We start from the raw sequence: 17,956 nt of genomic DNA on the forward strand, positions 1-17,956 counted from the left end.
TCAGGTGAAAGAGCCTCCTGGGCTCTGACCAAATTAGAACATCTTTCTTTTCTTGGGAAAGGCAAATAAATAATTTTGCAGTATGTACTTTAATGGCAAAATCTTTGGGATATTTTCAATGTCAGCTATATTCTTTGAAAAAGGTTCTGATGGGTTCTATGGAGGGGGGTTAGTGGTTTGTTTGTGCATATACATGCAAGTGTGTACACAAATGTGCAGAGCATGTGTGTGATATGTAGTATATGCACATAAACATTCATGAGGAGGTCAGAGGATGCCTCAGTCATTCATCTGTGTATTTGCCTGGAATCTGCCTCTCTCCTTCAACCACAGTGAGCCCCAGAGATTCTCAAGTCTTCACCCCTTTGGGAATCACGGTTACAGATAGGCACAGCCACATCTAGCTTTTAAAGTGAGTTTTAGGTAGATGAATGTGGTAAACTCTCATGCTTAAGCTACAAGTGCTCATAACCACTGAGCCATTTTCCCAGCTGGAGTTCCATGTTTCTTACAGTACATCTACTACCTCATTTTCTGCTTTTGAGCGTCAGAGTATTGTTATTTGTCATGCTTTATACTTCCTGGCACAAGAAATGATTAACTAGCATTAACTACTATCCAATTTAACATGAAATGGCCTTTTAGTGTTAAGGGCTATATCAAAAATAGTTAGTAATAACTTTGCAAGTGATAAACATAGAGCATTTCTAATGTGACATGTTTAACAGTGTTTTCAGTCACACACGATGTGGATATCACACTTGAAGGCAACCTGAAAGAAAAATCATGAAATACAGTTTTTAATTTGATTATGGTTTCAATAGTAAAAGGAGTTTCATAGGTACACAAGTTTAGTTCATAGTGGTAATAAGGGTTGTATTACAACTACTAAGTTCTAAGATGCAAAAGAGAATATATATGCATGCATGTATAGGCATATGTTTAGTATACTGCCAATCTAAAGGAAGATGAATGAAGGAAGCAATGGAGATACCTTTAATGTTTAACTGTGCACTATTTTAAACTTAAATGAATAATTTTGAGGCATGTCTTATGTTTATAGAAAATGACCAGAATAGTAGGATGTACCTATACTCAAAATTAATTTAAAGGAAACTCAGGCTTACTATGGCACTTCCTAATGTTAAAATATCAGTCTATGAGAGATGCTGTCTCAAGAAGAGGTGGCTTGAATTTCTAAGGATGACACTCATGGTTATTCTCCGGCTTCTACTCACACTCACACACATATTCAGGCTCACCTCCCCACATACATACACTGTACACATATAAACATACATGTATGCATGTCCACATACACAAACACATGCAAAAGAAATGAAAATTAAACCCATGTGAAAATTATAGCTTGGCCTATGTACAATAACAAAATTAAATGTTTTCACACTAAAGTACTTATTTCACTAAAGTAATTTTAATCATTTTTTTCATTTCTAGTACTACAAAGAAAATTAAACAAATATGATCAAATTATAAAAATGGGACAAGTGGTTAAAATAATATTTTCTGCATAGTAAAAATAAATAAAATATTTCAATATTTAAGTCTGAAAATGTCTGTGTATTTAAGTGAATTTCAACTCAAGAGAAAATGTTTATTATACACATTAACCTTCCTATTTAAAGATATTTTAGGACATTGTAAGGTAATAGGTTACAAAATCTGGATAGATTAGAATAAAGTTCTCAATATTTAACCATGCACATTATGTGTACTTAATTTTATACAAAATACAGAAATGTTTGCTATATGAATACTTAATGTGTTCCCAAGAATATATTAAATATCACAATAATTTTACTTGTGATATTAATTAATTATAATTTTTCTGTCAAATAATCTATTCTAGTGGACAATGATGTTGTATATCTTTTATTTCTGAGCCAAACTGAATTTAAATGAAAAAACTATCATAAAGGAAGCTGGGCATGGTGACACATGCCTTTAATCCCAGCACTCAGGTGGCTGAAGTAGGAGAATCACCATGAGTTCATGAGTTCAAGACCACCTTGAGATTACATAGTTAATTCCAGCTCTCGTGGACTAGAGTGAGACCCTACCTCAAAAAAACAAAAACTTTCCTAAAATTTATATAAGTAAAATAAGGTTTCAATTATGAGAAACACTACATAAAAGTGTCTGAGCTTTTACCTGCTCTTAATCTAACATGGCACAGATCTTTATCAGTACTATCTTAACCAGTGGGCAAGCCAAAATTGATTTTTAGCATTTCCATTAATTTAGCCTATCATAATTCTTCTAATGAGAATCCCCCCCCTTTTTTTTAATTTAAAAGTTGTTACCAACAAAGGGAAAGTTATTTTATTTTCTATTTCTATTGTTAGTGTCTGGGCTATTAGCAGACAAGTGCTTTGTATTATTTCTCCCCATAATCCTTCCCACTCCTGGTATCAAAATGCAGGCTAAGGACTTCTGCTTCAAGTCTGAAGGGTGTGGCCTCATCTCCACAAAGACAGGCTTGTATTTCAGATACTCAGTTACAGTTTGTTGCAGTGGAGATGTCAAGAACTGAGAGCACCAGATAACTGTTATTTTTAGATATAGTACTACAATTTGGTTTTGTGGAACTTGTCACAATATAAAATATTAATAGTTACAAGTTTCTCCAGGAAAGTATTATTCCCTTGGATAGTATATATTTGCAAGCCTTAGGTCTTATAAAATATTTACTTATAATTAAATTAAACATCCCTGACTTTCTTAAAAATATTTTAGATAAGTGCAATCAGTTTCTATAAACCATTATTAAATGAAACCTCATACTTACTGTCCTTCATAACTATCAACACACCTCAAGGTAGTAGGAATAGCACATCTATCACAACATAGGCTGCGCAAATCTCTTTAGTAGAATTTATAGTTCTCTGGGTATAAAAGGACTTCACTGAATCGTTACATATAGACAATGTATTTTCAATGCTGTTTACACTCCTGTGGGTTGTATAATGATTGCGACACTGAGGGTTATTGTAGTACTCATGGAAATTCTGAATCTATAAAAATCAATGCATTAGATTGAGGATATGATATTTATAAAAGTTTATAGATTAAAGAATTGACAGAAATGAGTATTTGCTCATTTTTAAAAACTTTTCTCTGTAACTTAAGCTATCCTCTTGGTAAGACAAGTATATATTATAATAACGAGTAGCTTTCCATAGTTGCATGTGGTTTAGCAAATGATAATGAAAATGGGCATTTCCATTGAAGTGATGCTCTACCGTTCTATAAGCCAAGAGTAGCAAAATTTGGCTGAGTTTTGTTACAAGCACTGTATGTATTTCACCTAAAGCCTTCCGTGTATGTGTGAATGTCTGTAGACATCATCTTGATCATAAAGTTTGGGAAGAAGAAACTTGTCTGTGTTATGATCCACTGTGTGATCATAATATGAATGAACTCATTGCTCTCATGTGTAAGTCTTCCTTGGTTAATTTCATTGAATTTTTGTTCCAGATTTTGCATGTGGTACTCCCCAGTAGCCACTCTTCACGTTGAAAATATTACTTTATGAACACTTTCATATTATACAATTTAGATGAAAAATGGTAGTATTAATAAAAGACATACATATATATGTATGTATTATAGAATGGGTGCTCTTTAACATTTTGTTTCCAGCATAGTAATTGATTTTATTTGGTCTTGTTTAAAGATATTCTATCTACATCATCCTGCTATATATTCTGCAACATAAGAGATAATAAAAACGTACTTGAATTTTTTTTGTATATATTTCTTAAAATCTTAATTGCAAACTCCTGCCAGCTGCCAACAATGAGATCTGACTTTTTAATCACCAGCCTTGGCAATTTGAAATGTGTTTTGGCTCACATCTTGGTTTTCCCAAACTAATATTTGTATAAAAATTTGTGTACATGAATTAATAATAGATATGGCCAATAAATTACCAAATTATAGTTAGCATCAAAATATTGTTGCTTGTTGATTTTATCCAAATATTTACTTACTAACACATTAAAGCTATGTGTGTTTTTCACAGGATGTATAGATAGAACGATCAGTTATGGATGTGCTGCAGGCTTACTTGACTTCAGTATATGTTTATACATCTTTATGGCCATCATACTGTTAAATTTTTTTCATAACAGTTTGCATGACTGGCTATTAAATGAGGCTGGACGACGGTACTTGAATGAACTCTGAATGATCTGTTTGGTGTGGGTGGTGAATTCCTTTGTAGAGAATGACCCGATCAAGCTCCTCGGAGTGCAGCACGGTTGATAATCCTATGGCAGGAGAAGGAGAAGAAGCAGAGGTTGAACCTGTGAATTCAGAAGAGCCTGAAGCCTGTTTTACAGATGGTAAGGGAAATTGTAGCCCTCAACATTGATTAGGGTTTGGGGTTTTGTCTTAGTATGTAATGCTAATGGGAGTTATTGACCAAAGTGCCCAAAGTCTTCATTCCATGCTATTCCAGGTATGACTCTATTTCTAAAGCTCCCAAGCTTGTGACACTCTAACAACAGTAATTTCCAGTGAGAGTGCATCTTTCCACAAAGTTTTCTGCTAGTGTAAAGCAGTCATACTTCTTATTCATTATTTTTAATTCAGAGTCCTGATATGATGGAACCATTACAATCGAGGTTAATGGGACAGAAGGCATTTTTGTATTTTTTAATTAAAATTTAAAATATTTTACCAATATTTGATAACTAATCTAATATTGCTATCTCTAAACTCTTCTTTAATTTGATTTCAGAGGATACATTCTACCATGTCTCTTTTACTAGTCTAAAAGCACTACAAAAAGTATGTTCTGCATTTATCAGTATGCCATAAGTAATGCCATGATTCACCACTTTTGATACTTGGTTACATTCTCTTATTCTGAAGATGTGAGAGGCTTCTACCACATGTGTGGCTTGGATAAGCATCTCTGTATAATTGCATCTTAAAATCAGTATCTTTATCCTATCCTTAAACTTGTGAGATAATTTGCCTAACAGAGCACTATTGGTTGTCTATGCCTATTGTTTAAAATATCTCAAGCTTAATAAGTTTAAAATGAACTATAGTGTGATCTACCTTACCTATCTACAGCTTTTACTAGTCTTTATCTCATTCTGTAACATCGTGATCATTCCTTCAAAATGCTTTGAAGCTCTATCCACTTCTGGTTTCGTTAGAAAAACTAAGGTAGGGTCCAAGTCATAAAGAAGATCCTAAAAGTTAAGAGCTCTTGAGCAATAGAATTAGAATATGATGCTTGTAGCTTGGTGTGAAATGCCCATTACATTTGGCCAGTCAGTTTGTTTCTAATAGTACCCCTTTCATCTCTTTCCACTTTCAGCCATACTAAACCGCTTACTACTTTTAGAATTTTCTAGACTTTACTCAAAGTAGAAACTTTTATGTGACCTAGGGACATGCATAGTATTATCTAAATAATTTTCATATTATCTCAACAAAAAATACAAATGGAGGAGAAGACTACAGTGTGATATAATAATGGACAGTACAAGCTTTAGTCTGGTAAACATGAGTCTTAATTTTATTACCATTGACAGTCTCTGAAAATGACCATATGTTTAATATCTGAAGACTTCAGATGTAAAATTGTGTTAATAATAGCATTCACATTGTAGAAACATTGAATGAATGAGGAAATAATGATTATGAACAGAGTATCAGAATCTCCCTTTACCTTCTAATTTTTTTCACAATCCTACATAGAAACTGTGCTCACACTGATGCTACTGACTCAAAATATATTACCCAAAACATCATTATTTTTTGTAGAAATTATGACTTACTTTTTTTCTTCAAGATTTTCTTACAAAGTATTTAAGACACTCATACATCAAACAAGGTACCTTAAAAATAAAGGTATCTACAAACTGCAATGAGTACATGGATTTTCTTTAAATACACATTAAATTTCTTTTTTATGAAAAGAGCATTATGCTCAATCAATATGTTTGTGTTTGCTAAATATTCCATGGAATAGAAGTATTCATGTTAAAAGCATTTACAAGGTCTTGAATGCCTGTAATCCCATCACTCTAAAGTTGAAGGTAAGAGTGTCAGGAATTCAAGGTTATTCTCAGCTACATACTAAGTTTGAGCCCAACCTGAGCTGCAAAAATACTTGTCTCAAAATCAAATTAAAAGAATCTAACTCCTATAAGTGGCCTGTTTCTAACTTGATTAGAAACCCTGTAAAATTAAATTTGTGCAAATACTGTTCAGATGCCCCTTGGCCATTTTATGAATGACCCCTACTTCACAATGCAGTGTAACTGGAAAGAAATGAGCCTAAACATTAAGTCTCCAAGCCAGAAAATAACCTTAGAAAGATGTTAAACTGCACATAAAAAAAAAAATAGCATTTGCTATTTCTAACTTTAGGTGCTATCTTACTTAGAATTAATAAAAGTTATTTTTAATCCTACAAGACATAAATGAGTATATTTTTGTGATTATTTTGAGATTTTTTTCATCATTTATAAATTGAGACCAGTATAGAAGATATGTTATAGAAACACATTTCCAAATCAACCTGGGCCTGTACCACTGAAACCTGACTGAAAGAATATATCTGTGTATTACATTGCTTCCATGCATTCCACTAGATACTTTATATTGTCTACAGACCTGTTGAATTAAATATCTCTGCCTGGTAAATGGAATAGACGAACCTATTTGCTCAACCTTGGAACCTCTTGTTACCTTATTCATTCTTTCATCCAATTAACAAATTATTATTAAATACCTTTTGTGTTCCATGTTCAGTTCCTGGCACTGTGCTAAGATAGAACTATGAATAAAATAACATCTGTTATCTATCTAGACACATAAGCATGGAGAAAGCACAAGGAAATGGTAAACACTAAGGGTGAGATACTAACCTATCATATAACTGTCATGGTTGGTGAAGGCCTTTAGGTAAAGGTGACTTGAGCAGAGACTGAAGAAAACTGCAGTAGTCTATATGAACATATGAAGGAAGTATTGTTTTTAGGTAGAATAACAAAGACACTGCCCGAAGGTAGAAATATGCATATAATTTGAGGAAAATTAATATGCAAATGGAGATAAAGCTGAAAGATAGGAAGAATGATAAAAGTTGAGATCACAGACATAACAGATGCTGAGCCATATGAGCTCTGAAGGGTCATGTAAGGATCTGATGACAGTCTCACAACATGCAGTCTTGAGAGTGGAAGGGTAGATAGCAGTGGCAGAAGCTTGGAGATTTTTTGGAGGTTCCTACAGGAATTGAGGTGATGGCACCCTAGACTAATGTGGCAGAGTTGGGGATGGTAAAAATGTGAAATTCTGAGTATATTTTGACACTAAACTAAAGAGATTTGCTGTTGACTGATATCCTGATTCAGTTCAATCTCTGTCTCTTCCAGGAAACTTCTTCTGGCCTTATCTTCTCCATAACCAAGACAAGTTAGATACATTTCTTCCATTCTTCTAAAATGCCATCTACATATTTGTCATTTCAGTTGTCCTAGCTATTATAATCAATGATTTCCATATTTTTGACTTAGCCAAAACCAGGGAATTTGCTTTTGGGTTTGGTTAAGTTAAAAAGAAAATCCCTGGAATCTAGTTAAAGACATTGCAAATGCCTGATGGAATGAATTAGCTTGTATTTTAAAGGATGATTTTCTTCAGTGTTTCATAGAAATATATCTTAAAGCTAGAAATATCAGTTCAGGACTTTTTAACATATAGCACATAAAAGAGCCTCATTTGTCTCTTTGCAATGATAACGTATGTCTTTTTTTACCCTAAGTTTGTAACCTTCCATTAATTTTCCTAATTTTGTTTACTGTAGTGTTTCTTCAATACTTTGAACTTTTTATTGTGTGTAGATCTAGAGTTCATAGATTTCATTATGCAATTTTCAAATACAACTTATTTTAGGTGGTTCTTCTCCCAATGTCTTCACACAGCTCCTTTTCTCCCTTATGTCTGCGACCCTTCCCTCTTGCTTTATGTCACAGTGTCCCTTCATCCTTCTTCCTACTTCCTTGTCACCTCTTTGTACCCTCTCTTAGCCACCTTTCTAGCTTTTGAGCCTTTACCCATGTTTGCCCACACACACTTTATATATATGCATATAAGTAATAAAAGCTAGGATCTACATATGAAAGGGAAAATGTGGCTTTGCTTTTTCTGAATTTGGGTCACCTCAATTATACATGTTTTTCTAGATCCACCCATTTTCATGTAAATGTCATAATTTCACTTTTAACTGATGTTTAAAATTCCATTGTGTATATGTAGCACATTTTCAATGTCTGTTCACCTGGTGGGCATATAGGCTGGTTTCATTTCCTTGTAATGAATATGGAATCCTTTGGGTATATGCCCAGAACTGGTATAGTTGTCATAATGGTAGTTCTATTTCCAGTTTTTAAAGAGACTTCCATACTGATTTTTGTAATGGCTGTACTAGTTTGCACTCCTACCAGTGGCAAATAAGGGCTTCTCTTTCCCCATATCCTTGTCAGCATTCATTAGTTTTCTTGAGGATAGCTTTTCTGACTGGAGTGAGATGGTATCTCAAAGTGCTTTGAACTTACATTTCCCTGCTAGCTAGGGATGTTGAACAATATTTCAATACTTATTGTCCATTTGTGTTTCTTGTATATACTGTCTATTTCACAAACCCAATTGGTGATTTGCTGGGGTTTTATTTCTGATGTATAATTTTTAAAGTTCTTCATAAATTTTGGCTATTAGCCACTTATCTGAAGTATGGCTGGCAAAGTTTATCACCATTTCTGGAGGTTCATTTTGTTGACAGTTTCATTTCCCTTGTAGAAATTTTCTGATTGCACAGAGTCATATGTAGTAATTCTGGGGGCAATTTCTGATGCTACTAGAGTCCTATTAAGGAAGTTCTTCCCTGTTGCTTATATCTTGAGTCATATTCCCTTTTGGTCCTCAAGCAGTTTCAGTATTTCAAGTTTAAAGTTAATGATTCTGATTCACTTTGAATTGATTTTTATGCAAGGTGAATGATATGGACATGATTTCATCTTCTCAGATGGAAATCCAGTTTTTGCAGCACCACTTGTAAAGTGGCTCTTTTTACTTAATGTTTATGACACATTTGTCAAAAATGACATGATCAAAGCTGAGTGGGCCTATTTCTGTGTCCTACATTCTGTTCCATTGGTTATATGTCTATTTTTGTGCTAATATCAAATTATCTTTTGTAGTATAATTTGGGGTCAGGTATTGTTGATACCTCCATCGCTTGGGATTGCTTTGTCTATTTGTGGTCTTTGGTGTTTCTATATGAACTCTTGGATAGTTTCGTTTAGTTCTTTGAGAAATATATTTGGAACTTTTGTGGGAGTTGTGTTGAACCTTTAGCTCAGAAAATTTTTGAGAAGTAAAGCCATCTCAAATTATATTACCTGTCTTCTAGCAAAGAAGGTGTGAAATTCATTTCTGCCTTAGAGTTTGTTTATTCATTTAATTCATCTATTAAGCAAAACATTATGAAAGAAATAAGGAAGAAATCTGGGAGTTAAAAATGACTATATTGGGCTGGAGAGATGGCTTAGCGGTTAAGCGCTTGCCTGTGAAGCCTAAGGACCCCGGTTCGAGGCTCAGTTCCCCAGGTCCCACGTTAGCCAGATGCACAAGGGGGCACACGCGTCTGGAGTTCGTTTGCAGAGGCTGGAAGCCCTGGCGTGCCCATTCTCTCTCTCTCCCTCTACCTGTCTTTCTCTCTGTGTCTGTCGCTCTCAAATAAATAAATTAAAAAATTTAAAAAAAAATGACTATATTATATTCTGTCAAAACTAAATAGAAAATATTAAAACACCATAGAAGTTAGACATTGAAACCAGATGGTATCCTGAAAGTTTGGGGGATCAAAATTATGTGGCTGTGGAAGGCAGTTAGTTGTCCATTGTTAACACATTTTAAGCTCATTATCAAGGTTTTGTATGCATGTCTTTCTTGCTAGGTTGTGTACGGAGATTCCCATGTTGCCAAGTTAACACTGAGTCAGGGAAAGGAAAATTCTGGTGGAATATCAGGAAAACCTGCTACAGGATAGCTGAGCACAGTTGGTTTGAGAGCTTCATCGTCCTCATGATCCTGCTCAGCAGTGGGGCTCTGGTAAGTGACCAAACACTTGGGTTAAATGACTTATTTGCACATTGTTGTGATAAGATATGTGGTCAGAAGCAACTTAAAGAAGGAAAGATTTTAATATGACTTAGAGTTTTCAGGAGAAGATTCAACATGGTAGAAAGGTAGGGCAGGGCAGGGGTAAGAATCTTTAGTGACAGTGCAGCATAGGAAGCAGAGAGGAACAGGATGTGGGGCAAACTCTACAACATCAAGGCCCAACCGCAGTGAAACTGCATCTAATAATGTTCCAGCTGCTGAAACTTCCACAAACTTCCCAAACAGCACCACCACCTGAGGTGCAAGTATTCAAACACATGAGCCAGGGAACTTCCGGCCAAGATGGTGACTGCCTAGCTGCCCTGTAAATACCGGGAAAAGAAAGGCAAGACATTAAGGGTTTTCTGGGACTTCTTTTCAGTGGGAGGGCACAGAGGGCAGGAACAGTGAATCGTGGATCCCCTCATGAGCGGGTAGACCACCCCAACACCAAATAGCCTTCACACCCCGCCGCCAAAGCCCCAGATGCCCCTCCACGCCTGCCGCCACTGCCACACCCGCTTCTGCACCCAGATCACATGCACAGATCGATCCCTGCATGCGGGAGCTTAAACCGCTCTGCACACTTGCCCACACTACTGTTCAGCGAGCCCAGTCCCACAGCAATTGCCACACAAGCCCAGAGTGTCTCTCGCTTGTGCCAGCTCAGGTGCCCTCTCCTAACTCTCTGCCCACCCGCCATCCTACATTCTCCTGTGGCAGGGGACTGCAGACTGTTTTGGGGACCCAGGGTTCCCAGCCAGAGTTTGGGCTGCTTCAGGGCTTTGTAACTCAGTCCCCCTCCTAGCTCGAAGGCAGGCAGCTTTGGTGCATTACCGCTCCAGAATTCAGGCAAATTTGGCACCCCCGTCAGGTAGCAGATAGGTGGCTTTGGCAAGTGGGAGCCAAAGTCCAGGCAGCCTGACAACTGCCCCAGGCTGCCTCAGATTTCCATTGCGCTAGAGCCCAGGCTGATCCACCCACTACCTGCCCATACACTGTCATGGGCAGACCACAGCGCAAAAGAAATAACATGAAAAATCAAATGCAAGAAAACCCAGTTAGACCACCCAGTCCTACAATGAATGCATCTAACCAAAACATAGGATCCAAACATCAAATTGAAGTAATGAGCAATGCAACCCCGACCAACCTACTGATAGAACTTGCAGGAAAGCAACAAAGGACTGATAATTGTGTGGATGCTACCATCACTAAGCTAGAACAAATTGATAAAAAATTGGAAGGAGTTCAAAGAGAGGTAATAGATTTGAGAGAGAGTGAAAAGAAGAGGACCATAAAAATCAGCTGGCCATATTAAATGAAGACATAAAGAAATGCAGGAATGAATTCCAAGAATCATCAAGAAAATCAGAAAATGATGTGAAAAGGGAGCTTGACAGAGTGATGGAAATGATACATAGAAAAGTAGTAGAGAATGCAAACTTAATTGAACAAGCCCAAAACTCTCTAGAGGCTCTCAATAACAGAGTCTGCAAAGCTGAGGATAGAAACTCTGATCTGGAAGACAAGATGGAAGAAACAGTTCGAGAGTTCAAAAACTTCAGTAAGTTCAAAAGTTCCTGTGAACAGAACATGAGGGAATTGTGGGATACACTTAAATGTCCTAATATCAGAATTATTGGAATACCTGAAGGAGAACAATTTCAGACCAAAGGCATGGAGAACTTATTTAACAAAATAATTGAAGAAAACTTCCCCAGTCTCTTAAAAGAAAGGCCCATCAAGATACAAGAAGTAAACAGAACACCAAACAGACTGGACCAAAGGAGAAACTCTCCAAGACATATTATCATTAAGACTCTAAACATTGACACCAAAGAGAAAATCCTAAAAGCAGCTAGGGAAAAACAGTGCACCACTTTCAAACACATGAGCCTATGGCGGTGGGGGGGGGGGGACTTTTTACATTCAAACCACCAAATGAGTCAAATGGACCAGAAGATGAACATATCAAAGTGGATTTTATTGAAGAATTAGTCTCCCTTATTACCAAAACCAAATATTTTTAAATATTACTTTTTAATTTATTGATTTTTATACAAAAGTTGCCCACATAGATCCCCCCATCCCACACCCCAATTCTGCTGAGGGTCTTCTGTGGGGTTACTGAGATTCACTGTGGGGACCAAGAGGCTTCAGTCAGTCACTGCAGGAATGGGGGAAACACAGTGTCTCAAGCTATTCCTACACTGAGACTCCTACATTCTTTCTGCCACCTCTTCGGTGCTACTCCCTGAGCCTTGGTGGGCAAAGTAGAGATCTGATTTAGTGTGCCTTCTCAATAGACTTTAGACCTCTATTTTTATGAGACCCTACAGTGTCTGTCACCATTTATCTGGGACTTGTTTTCAGGCTAGCCACGACAACTGTGTTGGTATCACTACTTCCCCTATAAGGACTTCTGGGCCTGGGCAGAGAAGGTGGAGATGACACATCTCCTAAAACCAGATTTTTAGTAGGGCTCAAGGAATGTTCCTTGAGTACTCCTACAGGCCAGGCATTATTCTTGTTTCTATGGATCCAAAGATAATTAACATCTAGATACTATTTCAAGGAGCTTAGCAGATAATGTGGAAAAGAGAAATGCAAATAGTCATTATGGAATTGAGCTGCATTTGCAAGCAAAGCATATACATTTAGCTCTATGATAAGAGAATAATTCTCTCTTTGAGATTTTAGAATAGTAGAGGGTGTTCTCCAAAGTGAAGAAAAATAAATGTTACACTGAAGAGAACAAGTGTGCGAAGGAAAGGAACCATAAAACATCATGAGATGTTCAAGAATTGAAAGTTGCTAAACTGTAGAGAATGCTGTGAGAGGAAAAACAATCACACAAAGTCAGAGATATGATACAGATGCGGAGTGTCAACACAAAAATAAACAGCAGTTTTTGCAAAGGAAAGCACAAAGTAGTCTTCATGCAGAATGAGACCATTTTCTAATTTTTGTGTACATACACCTTCTATGAAGGTTAAAATAGATTGAGGATAAGGTACAATCTCCATGAAGCTTTTCATAATTGTTTTTCCTGCTGACTGAAGACAAGGAGCCATTAGAAGCTATGATAAACTAAGATTCAGTCAGGTATTCTACTAGACATGACATTAGATTAAAAATGGAATACTCAAGAAATTTGTATATTGTCTCATAAACATGTGTCTAGGATCTGAGTTCATCTGCTCTGAGGCTAGCATGCTAACCAGCTTCTTTAGTGAATGTTCTCTGAGAATATGAGAAGCTTAGGCCCAAGAAGTAGTGTTAACAAACTTGGCCCTGGAATCTGGGACCCCAGAAACTGAGTCCCGCACCTGGCTCAGTCAGTCAGAACAAGGGGCACTGTGGCAGTTTCTGATTCTCATCACTGACAATTGCTGCTGGCCTGCTGTGACCCTTTACCCAAATTCCAAGATCAGACATCTTGCGATTAGTCCTCTACCTTGTCATATTTTAAAATCAGGGATTCTCTTAAGGTGATCTGCTTGCTTCCTCTAGATGAGGACTTGGAGCAGGGAACAGGACAGTCTTGAGGGCTATAAGCTGGAAGTTTCACTTTGCACTTCAAGCCTACTGACTCAAATCCTTGACCAGCTACTGGAAGCCGCTTTGTGCATCTTAGATCTGCCTACTCTATCTGCCCCAACTTCTCTGTTTTATTCAATATTTATATCAAATATGTGGGAAAATGATAAGGATAATTGTAAAAATGGTGGCAATAGATTTACGGGGGAAAAATGAAAATGGCACGAGTCCATGATTGTGGACAGGTAACACAACATTAGCCACTAAAGGTATAGGTAATTTAGCTTTTATTTCTTCCAGTGATAAGTAGGGCTCCAACATGAAACATAAAATCTAATGATTTAGAACCATTTTAATCAGTAATCATTTCCAGTGAGCTCAGATTTTTACATCCATTTAAATTATTTCCCATTAGACTTCTGGCTATGACCACCATGTCATTCTTACTTACTTAAAGTTCTTAGGGAATATAAGTGTCACATGCATGGGATGAATTTAGCAATAATTGCAAAAGGAGAGCTTTTGGTGAATGATAAAACATAATTCAAAGGGGAAGAAAAAATGCCCTATGTCCTGTAGCCCTGTGAGGCTATTGCAATCATTCATTTACCAAACCTCTCCTCACCGCTCGTGTTCTTGGCATAATGCTGGGAACCAGGACGCACAACATGTAAGAGGAGGAGGAGAATTCCAGATTCTATAGGTGGCTGTGATGGAGAGTGGAGGGTTGGAAAGGTTTGTAAGAAGAACCGGCCCTAGAATGAGGCCTGTAATGATCTTTACATTGGAATGGAGAAATGGATAAACAGATGACAGGTTTCAAATATCATGATTTTTCCAGTTGAATACAAGTATTTCCATTCTTTTCCCTCTCACCTTGCCTGTGCTAATATTGGGCAAGAAGGATAGAGTGAAGTGTTACCCAGGAGTTGTAAATGAGAAAGATAGCCAGCTTCCAGCAGTCCTATTTTCAGTGTTCTCGCCATCAGGTATGTATTTCCTGCTTCTCTTACAAGTCATCACTTGCACTTGTGTATGAATTGAAGTTTGAATATTATTTCTACAGGCTTTTGAGGACATATACATTGAGAAGAAAAAGACCATTAAGACTATCCTGGACTACGCTGACAAGATCTTCACCTACATCTTCATTCTGGAAATGCTTCTGAAATGGGTGGCCTATGGTTACAAAACATACTTCACCAATGCCTGGTGTTGGCTGGACTTTTTAATTGTTGATGTAGGTACTTAGAAATACATTTTAAAAGATTTATTCTTTCAATATTCTGAAAAGTGATTGCCAATGTTTCATATATTTATCTTAATGTACTTTTGAGCAAGATGGTCATATTGTTAGCACTTTTAGTATAACAAGTATAATTATGAGTACTGGAGCCGGGTGTGGTGGCTTACTCCTTTAATCCCAGCACTCGGGAGGCAGAGGTAGGAGTATTGCCGTGAGTTTGAGGCCACCTTGAGACTACATAATGAATTCCAGTTCAGCTGGGCTAGAGTGAGACCCTACCTCAAAAAACCAAAATAAAGAAAAAAAGAAAGAAAGAATTATGAGTACTATAATGGAAATCCTACAACAAATGTTCATGTTCCACAATATTGTAATCTGCTTTTGCATATGATTTTCAAAATCAAAGGAAATTTTATGTTTTAAATATTTATTTATTTGCAAACACAGAAATTAGAAAGAAAGAAAGGGAAAGACACAGAGAGAGAATGGGCATACCAGGACCCCTTGCCACTGGAAATAAACTCCAGATGCATGCAACAATTTGCACATCTGGGTTACATAGGTACTGGGGAATTGAACCTGGGCCATCCAGTATTGCAAGCAAGCATCACCAATTTAATTTTTAAATCATATATGCATCATAATATCATTCCTGTTAAGTTAACAAAAAATGAAAACTAGATATTCCTTTGGGGAAAGTTATGAAAAAAAGGCAGATGTGTATTTCAAAGAGAGAGAATATTCATTTTCATGCTATAATATTAGGAGATAAAAGCGGGTTTGTATCAAGTCATCTGACATATTCTCTTGAATTTATACAAAAATGATAGCATTAACAGTAATTTTATGTTAGGAAGAAGGAAAATTATAGAATTTCTTAATGCTCAGCTTTGTCATAATTACAGGGAAAACCAAAATGAATTACATTTGATCCTCATGTCAACCATGCAGCTGCCCTTTATCTCTAGAAGGCAAGGAGAACAAAGGCATACTCATTAATAATTAAAATTATAAATTCTAAGGACTGTTCAGTTCTTGCATGATGAAAATGGATAAAAATACTTCATTTTATACATTATTTTTTAAGAAAAAAATATTTTTAAGGTCAGAAATCAAATGATAGAGTGCTTACCTACTATCCATTTAGGAACCAGGGTCAATTCACAACATCTAAAAGGAAGGAAGAAGAGGAGGAAGAACAGAAGAAGAAAATGAGGGAAACAAGGGGAGAAGGAGAGATGGAGAGAAGGAAAGGTTACAGAAAGGAAGAAGATAGGAAGAAAGGAAGGAAGGGAGGGAGGGAGGAAGGAAAGGCGAGAAGGAAGAAGAAAGGAAGGGAGGAAGGGAGGAAGGGATTGTTTTAGTGTTCTCATTGAGATAGGAATGGTAAAACCTGAAACAGAATTTAATAGCATAACACCCATTATTATCCACTGATTCTTTTCAGTCTACTGTATTTTATATTTAATGACAAAATTTAATAATGTATTATTGAGCATTTATTACTTTAAGAGGCTTTCTTAAATTAACTCATGACCTTGATCTCCAATTGTTTTGAGGTAAGGGGTTCCTATTTAGTCTTTGAGTAAACTCCTGAGATTGATAGAAATCTAGTCTTTGAGGTTAGAAGTAGCACATGGTCAGTCATAGCTTTTAGAGAATTGTTTTGTCTGTGAAGCCTTGACTAATTAGGGGTTACCTTCAAAATTTCTTGCTGCCAACACATGTATAGATGCAGGACTAAGGATTTGAATCACAATACTTTAGAATATAAGTTATATAATTAATAATATAACAATCCATAGCTAAAATTAAAATAATGACCACATATAACAAATTATTACTTGAAATTAAACAAAAACTCTTTTGGCAGTATTGTAGATTAATATGTATTGGAGATTAATATTTTTAATAAGGAAATAAGGCCATTTAATAATAGAAATAATGTCAATTTATATTAGAAGATGTCAACTGGTGATTCTCAATGATCAAAACACCCTTTTATGATAAAGTTGTACTCATAGAAATGTGTAACTTCAATCAGTAGTGTCACTTAGTTTTATGAAAACGTAAAGATATGTGTATATGTATAATAACATATAATGTTATATAACATATAATGTTTCACAATTCCTAACATTGAGAGTGAAAGTTCACAGGCTATTCTTGCTGATGAAAATCCAAATCTAGGGATGTACATTTAAGGGAGGGGGCTAAAAATTATTTTATAAAACTCAAGAAACTTTATATTACTTGTTCTCCAAGTGTGATCTTTGGATAAGAAACAATGGAGGTGGGAAGGCACTAGAAGTACAAATTCTCAGAATTCCCAGACCTGGATTTGGAATGAACCACTGTAATGAGCTTTACTGATTTTTTCCGCTGCTGATTATTTCACTCACAATCACTGACCTGATTTCCTGTGCAGAATGTAGTCCCTGCAGACTTCTATAAGCCTTTTCATTCATTCAAATTTATTTGATCAAAAGCTGGGTGTGGAGCCTGGCATGGTGGTGCATGCCTTTAATCTCAGCACTTGAGAGGGAGAGTTAGGAGGATCACTGAGAGTTTGAGGCCACCCTGAGACTAAATTAATTCTAGGTCAGCCTGGAACAGAGTGAGACCCTACCTAAAAAAAAAAAAAAAAAAAAAAAAAAAAAAAAAAAAAGCTGGGTGTGGTGGTGCACACCTTTAATCCCAGCATTTGGAAGGTAGAGGTAGGAGAATTGTTGTGAGTTTGAGGCCAGCCTGAGACTACATAATGAACTCCAGGTCATCCTGGACTAGAGCAAGACAGAACCTCAAAAACAAAAACAAAAACAAAAACAAAAATATTTGATCAAACCTAATTCACTAGTATGTATATGTGTTTGTATGCATACAAATGTATGCAAAAATGCATAGATATATATAATCATATTTACATATATATTCTTGATTATATATTATACGGTG

At 36.2% G+C, this 17,956-nt stretch overlaps 1 protein-coding gene across 5 annotated transcripts in view; it reads left to right on the forward strand.

Annotated features, from left to right (window-relative positions):
- Positions 1-17,956, forward strand: part of Scn9a (sodium voltage-gated channel alpha subunit 9) — a 165,220-nt gene that overhangs the window by 123,085 nt on the left and 24,179 nt on the right. For all 5 annotated transcript variants that reach the window (XM_045147273.1, XM_045147275.1, XM_045147274.1 and 2 more), the window contains 3 exons: positions 4,247-4,367; positions 10,007-10,161; positions 14,822-14,995. In XM_045147273.1, coding sequence (XP_045003208.1) covers positions 4,247-4,367; positions 10,007-10,161; positions 14,822-14,995 — 450 coding nt within the window. The remainder of the gene's footprint in view (positions 1-4,246; positions 4,368-10,006; positions 10,162-14,821; positions 14,996-17,956) is intronic.

The sequence above is a fragment of the Jaculus jaculus genome, chromosome 4 (genome assembly GCF_020740685.1).
Source record: "Jaculus jaculus isolate mJacJac1 chromosome 4, mJacJac1.mat.Y.cur, whole genome shotgun sequence".
NCBI lineage: Eukaryota > Metazoa > Chordata > Mammalia > Rodentia > Dipodidae > Jaculus > Jaculus jaculus.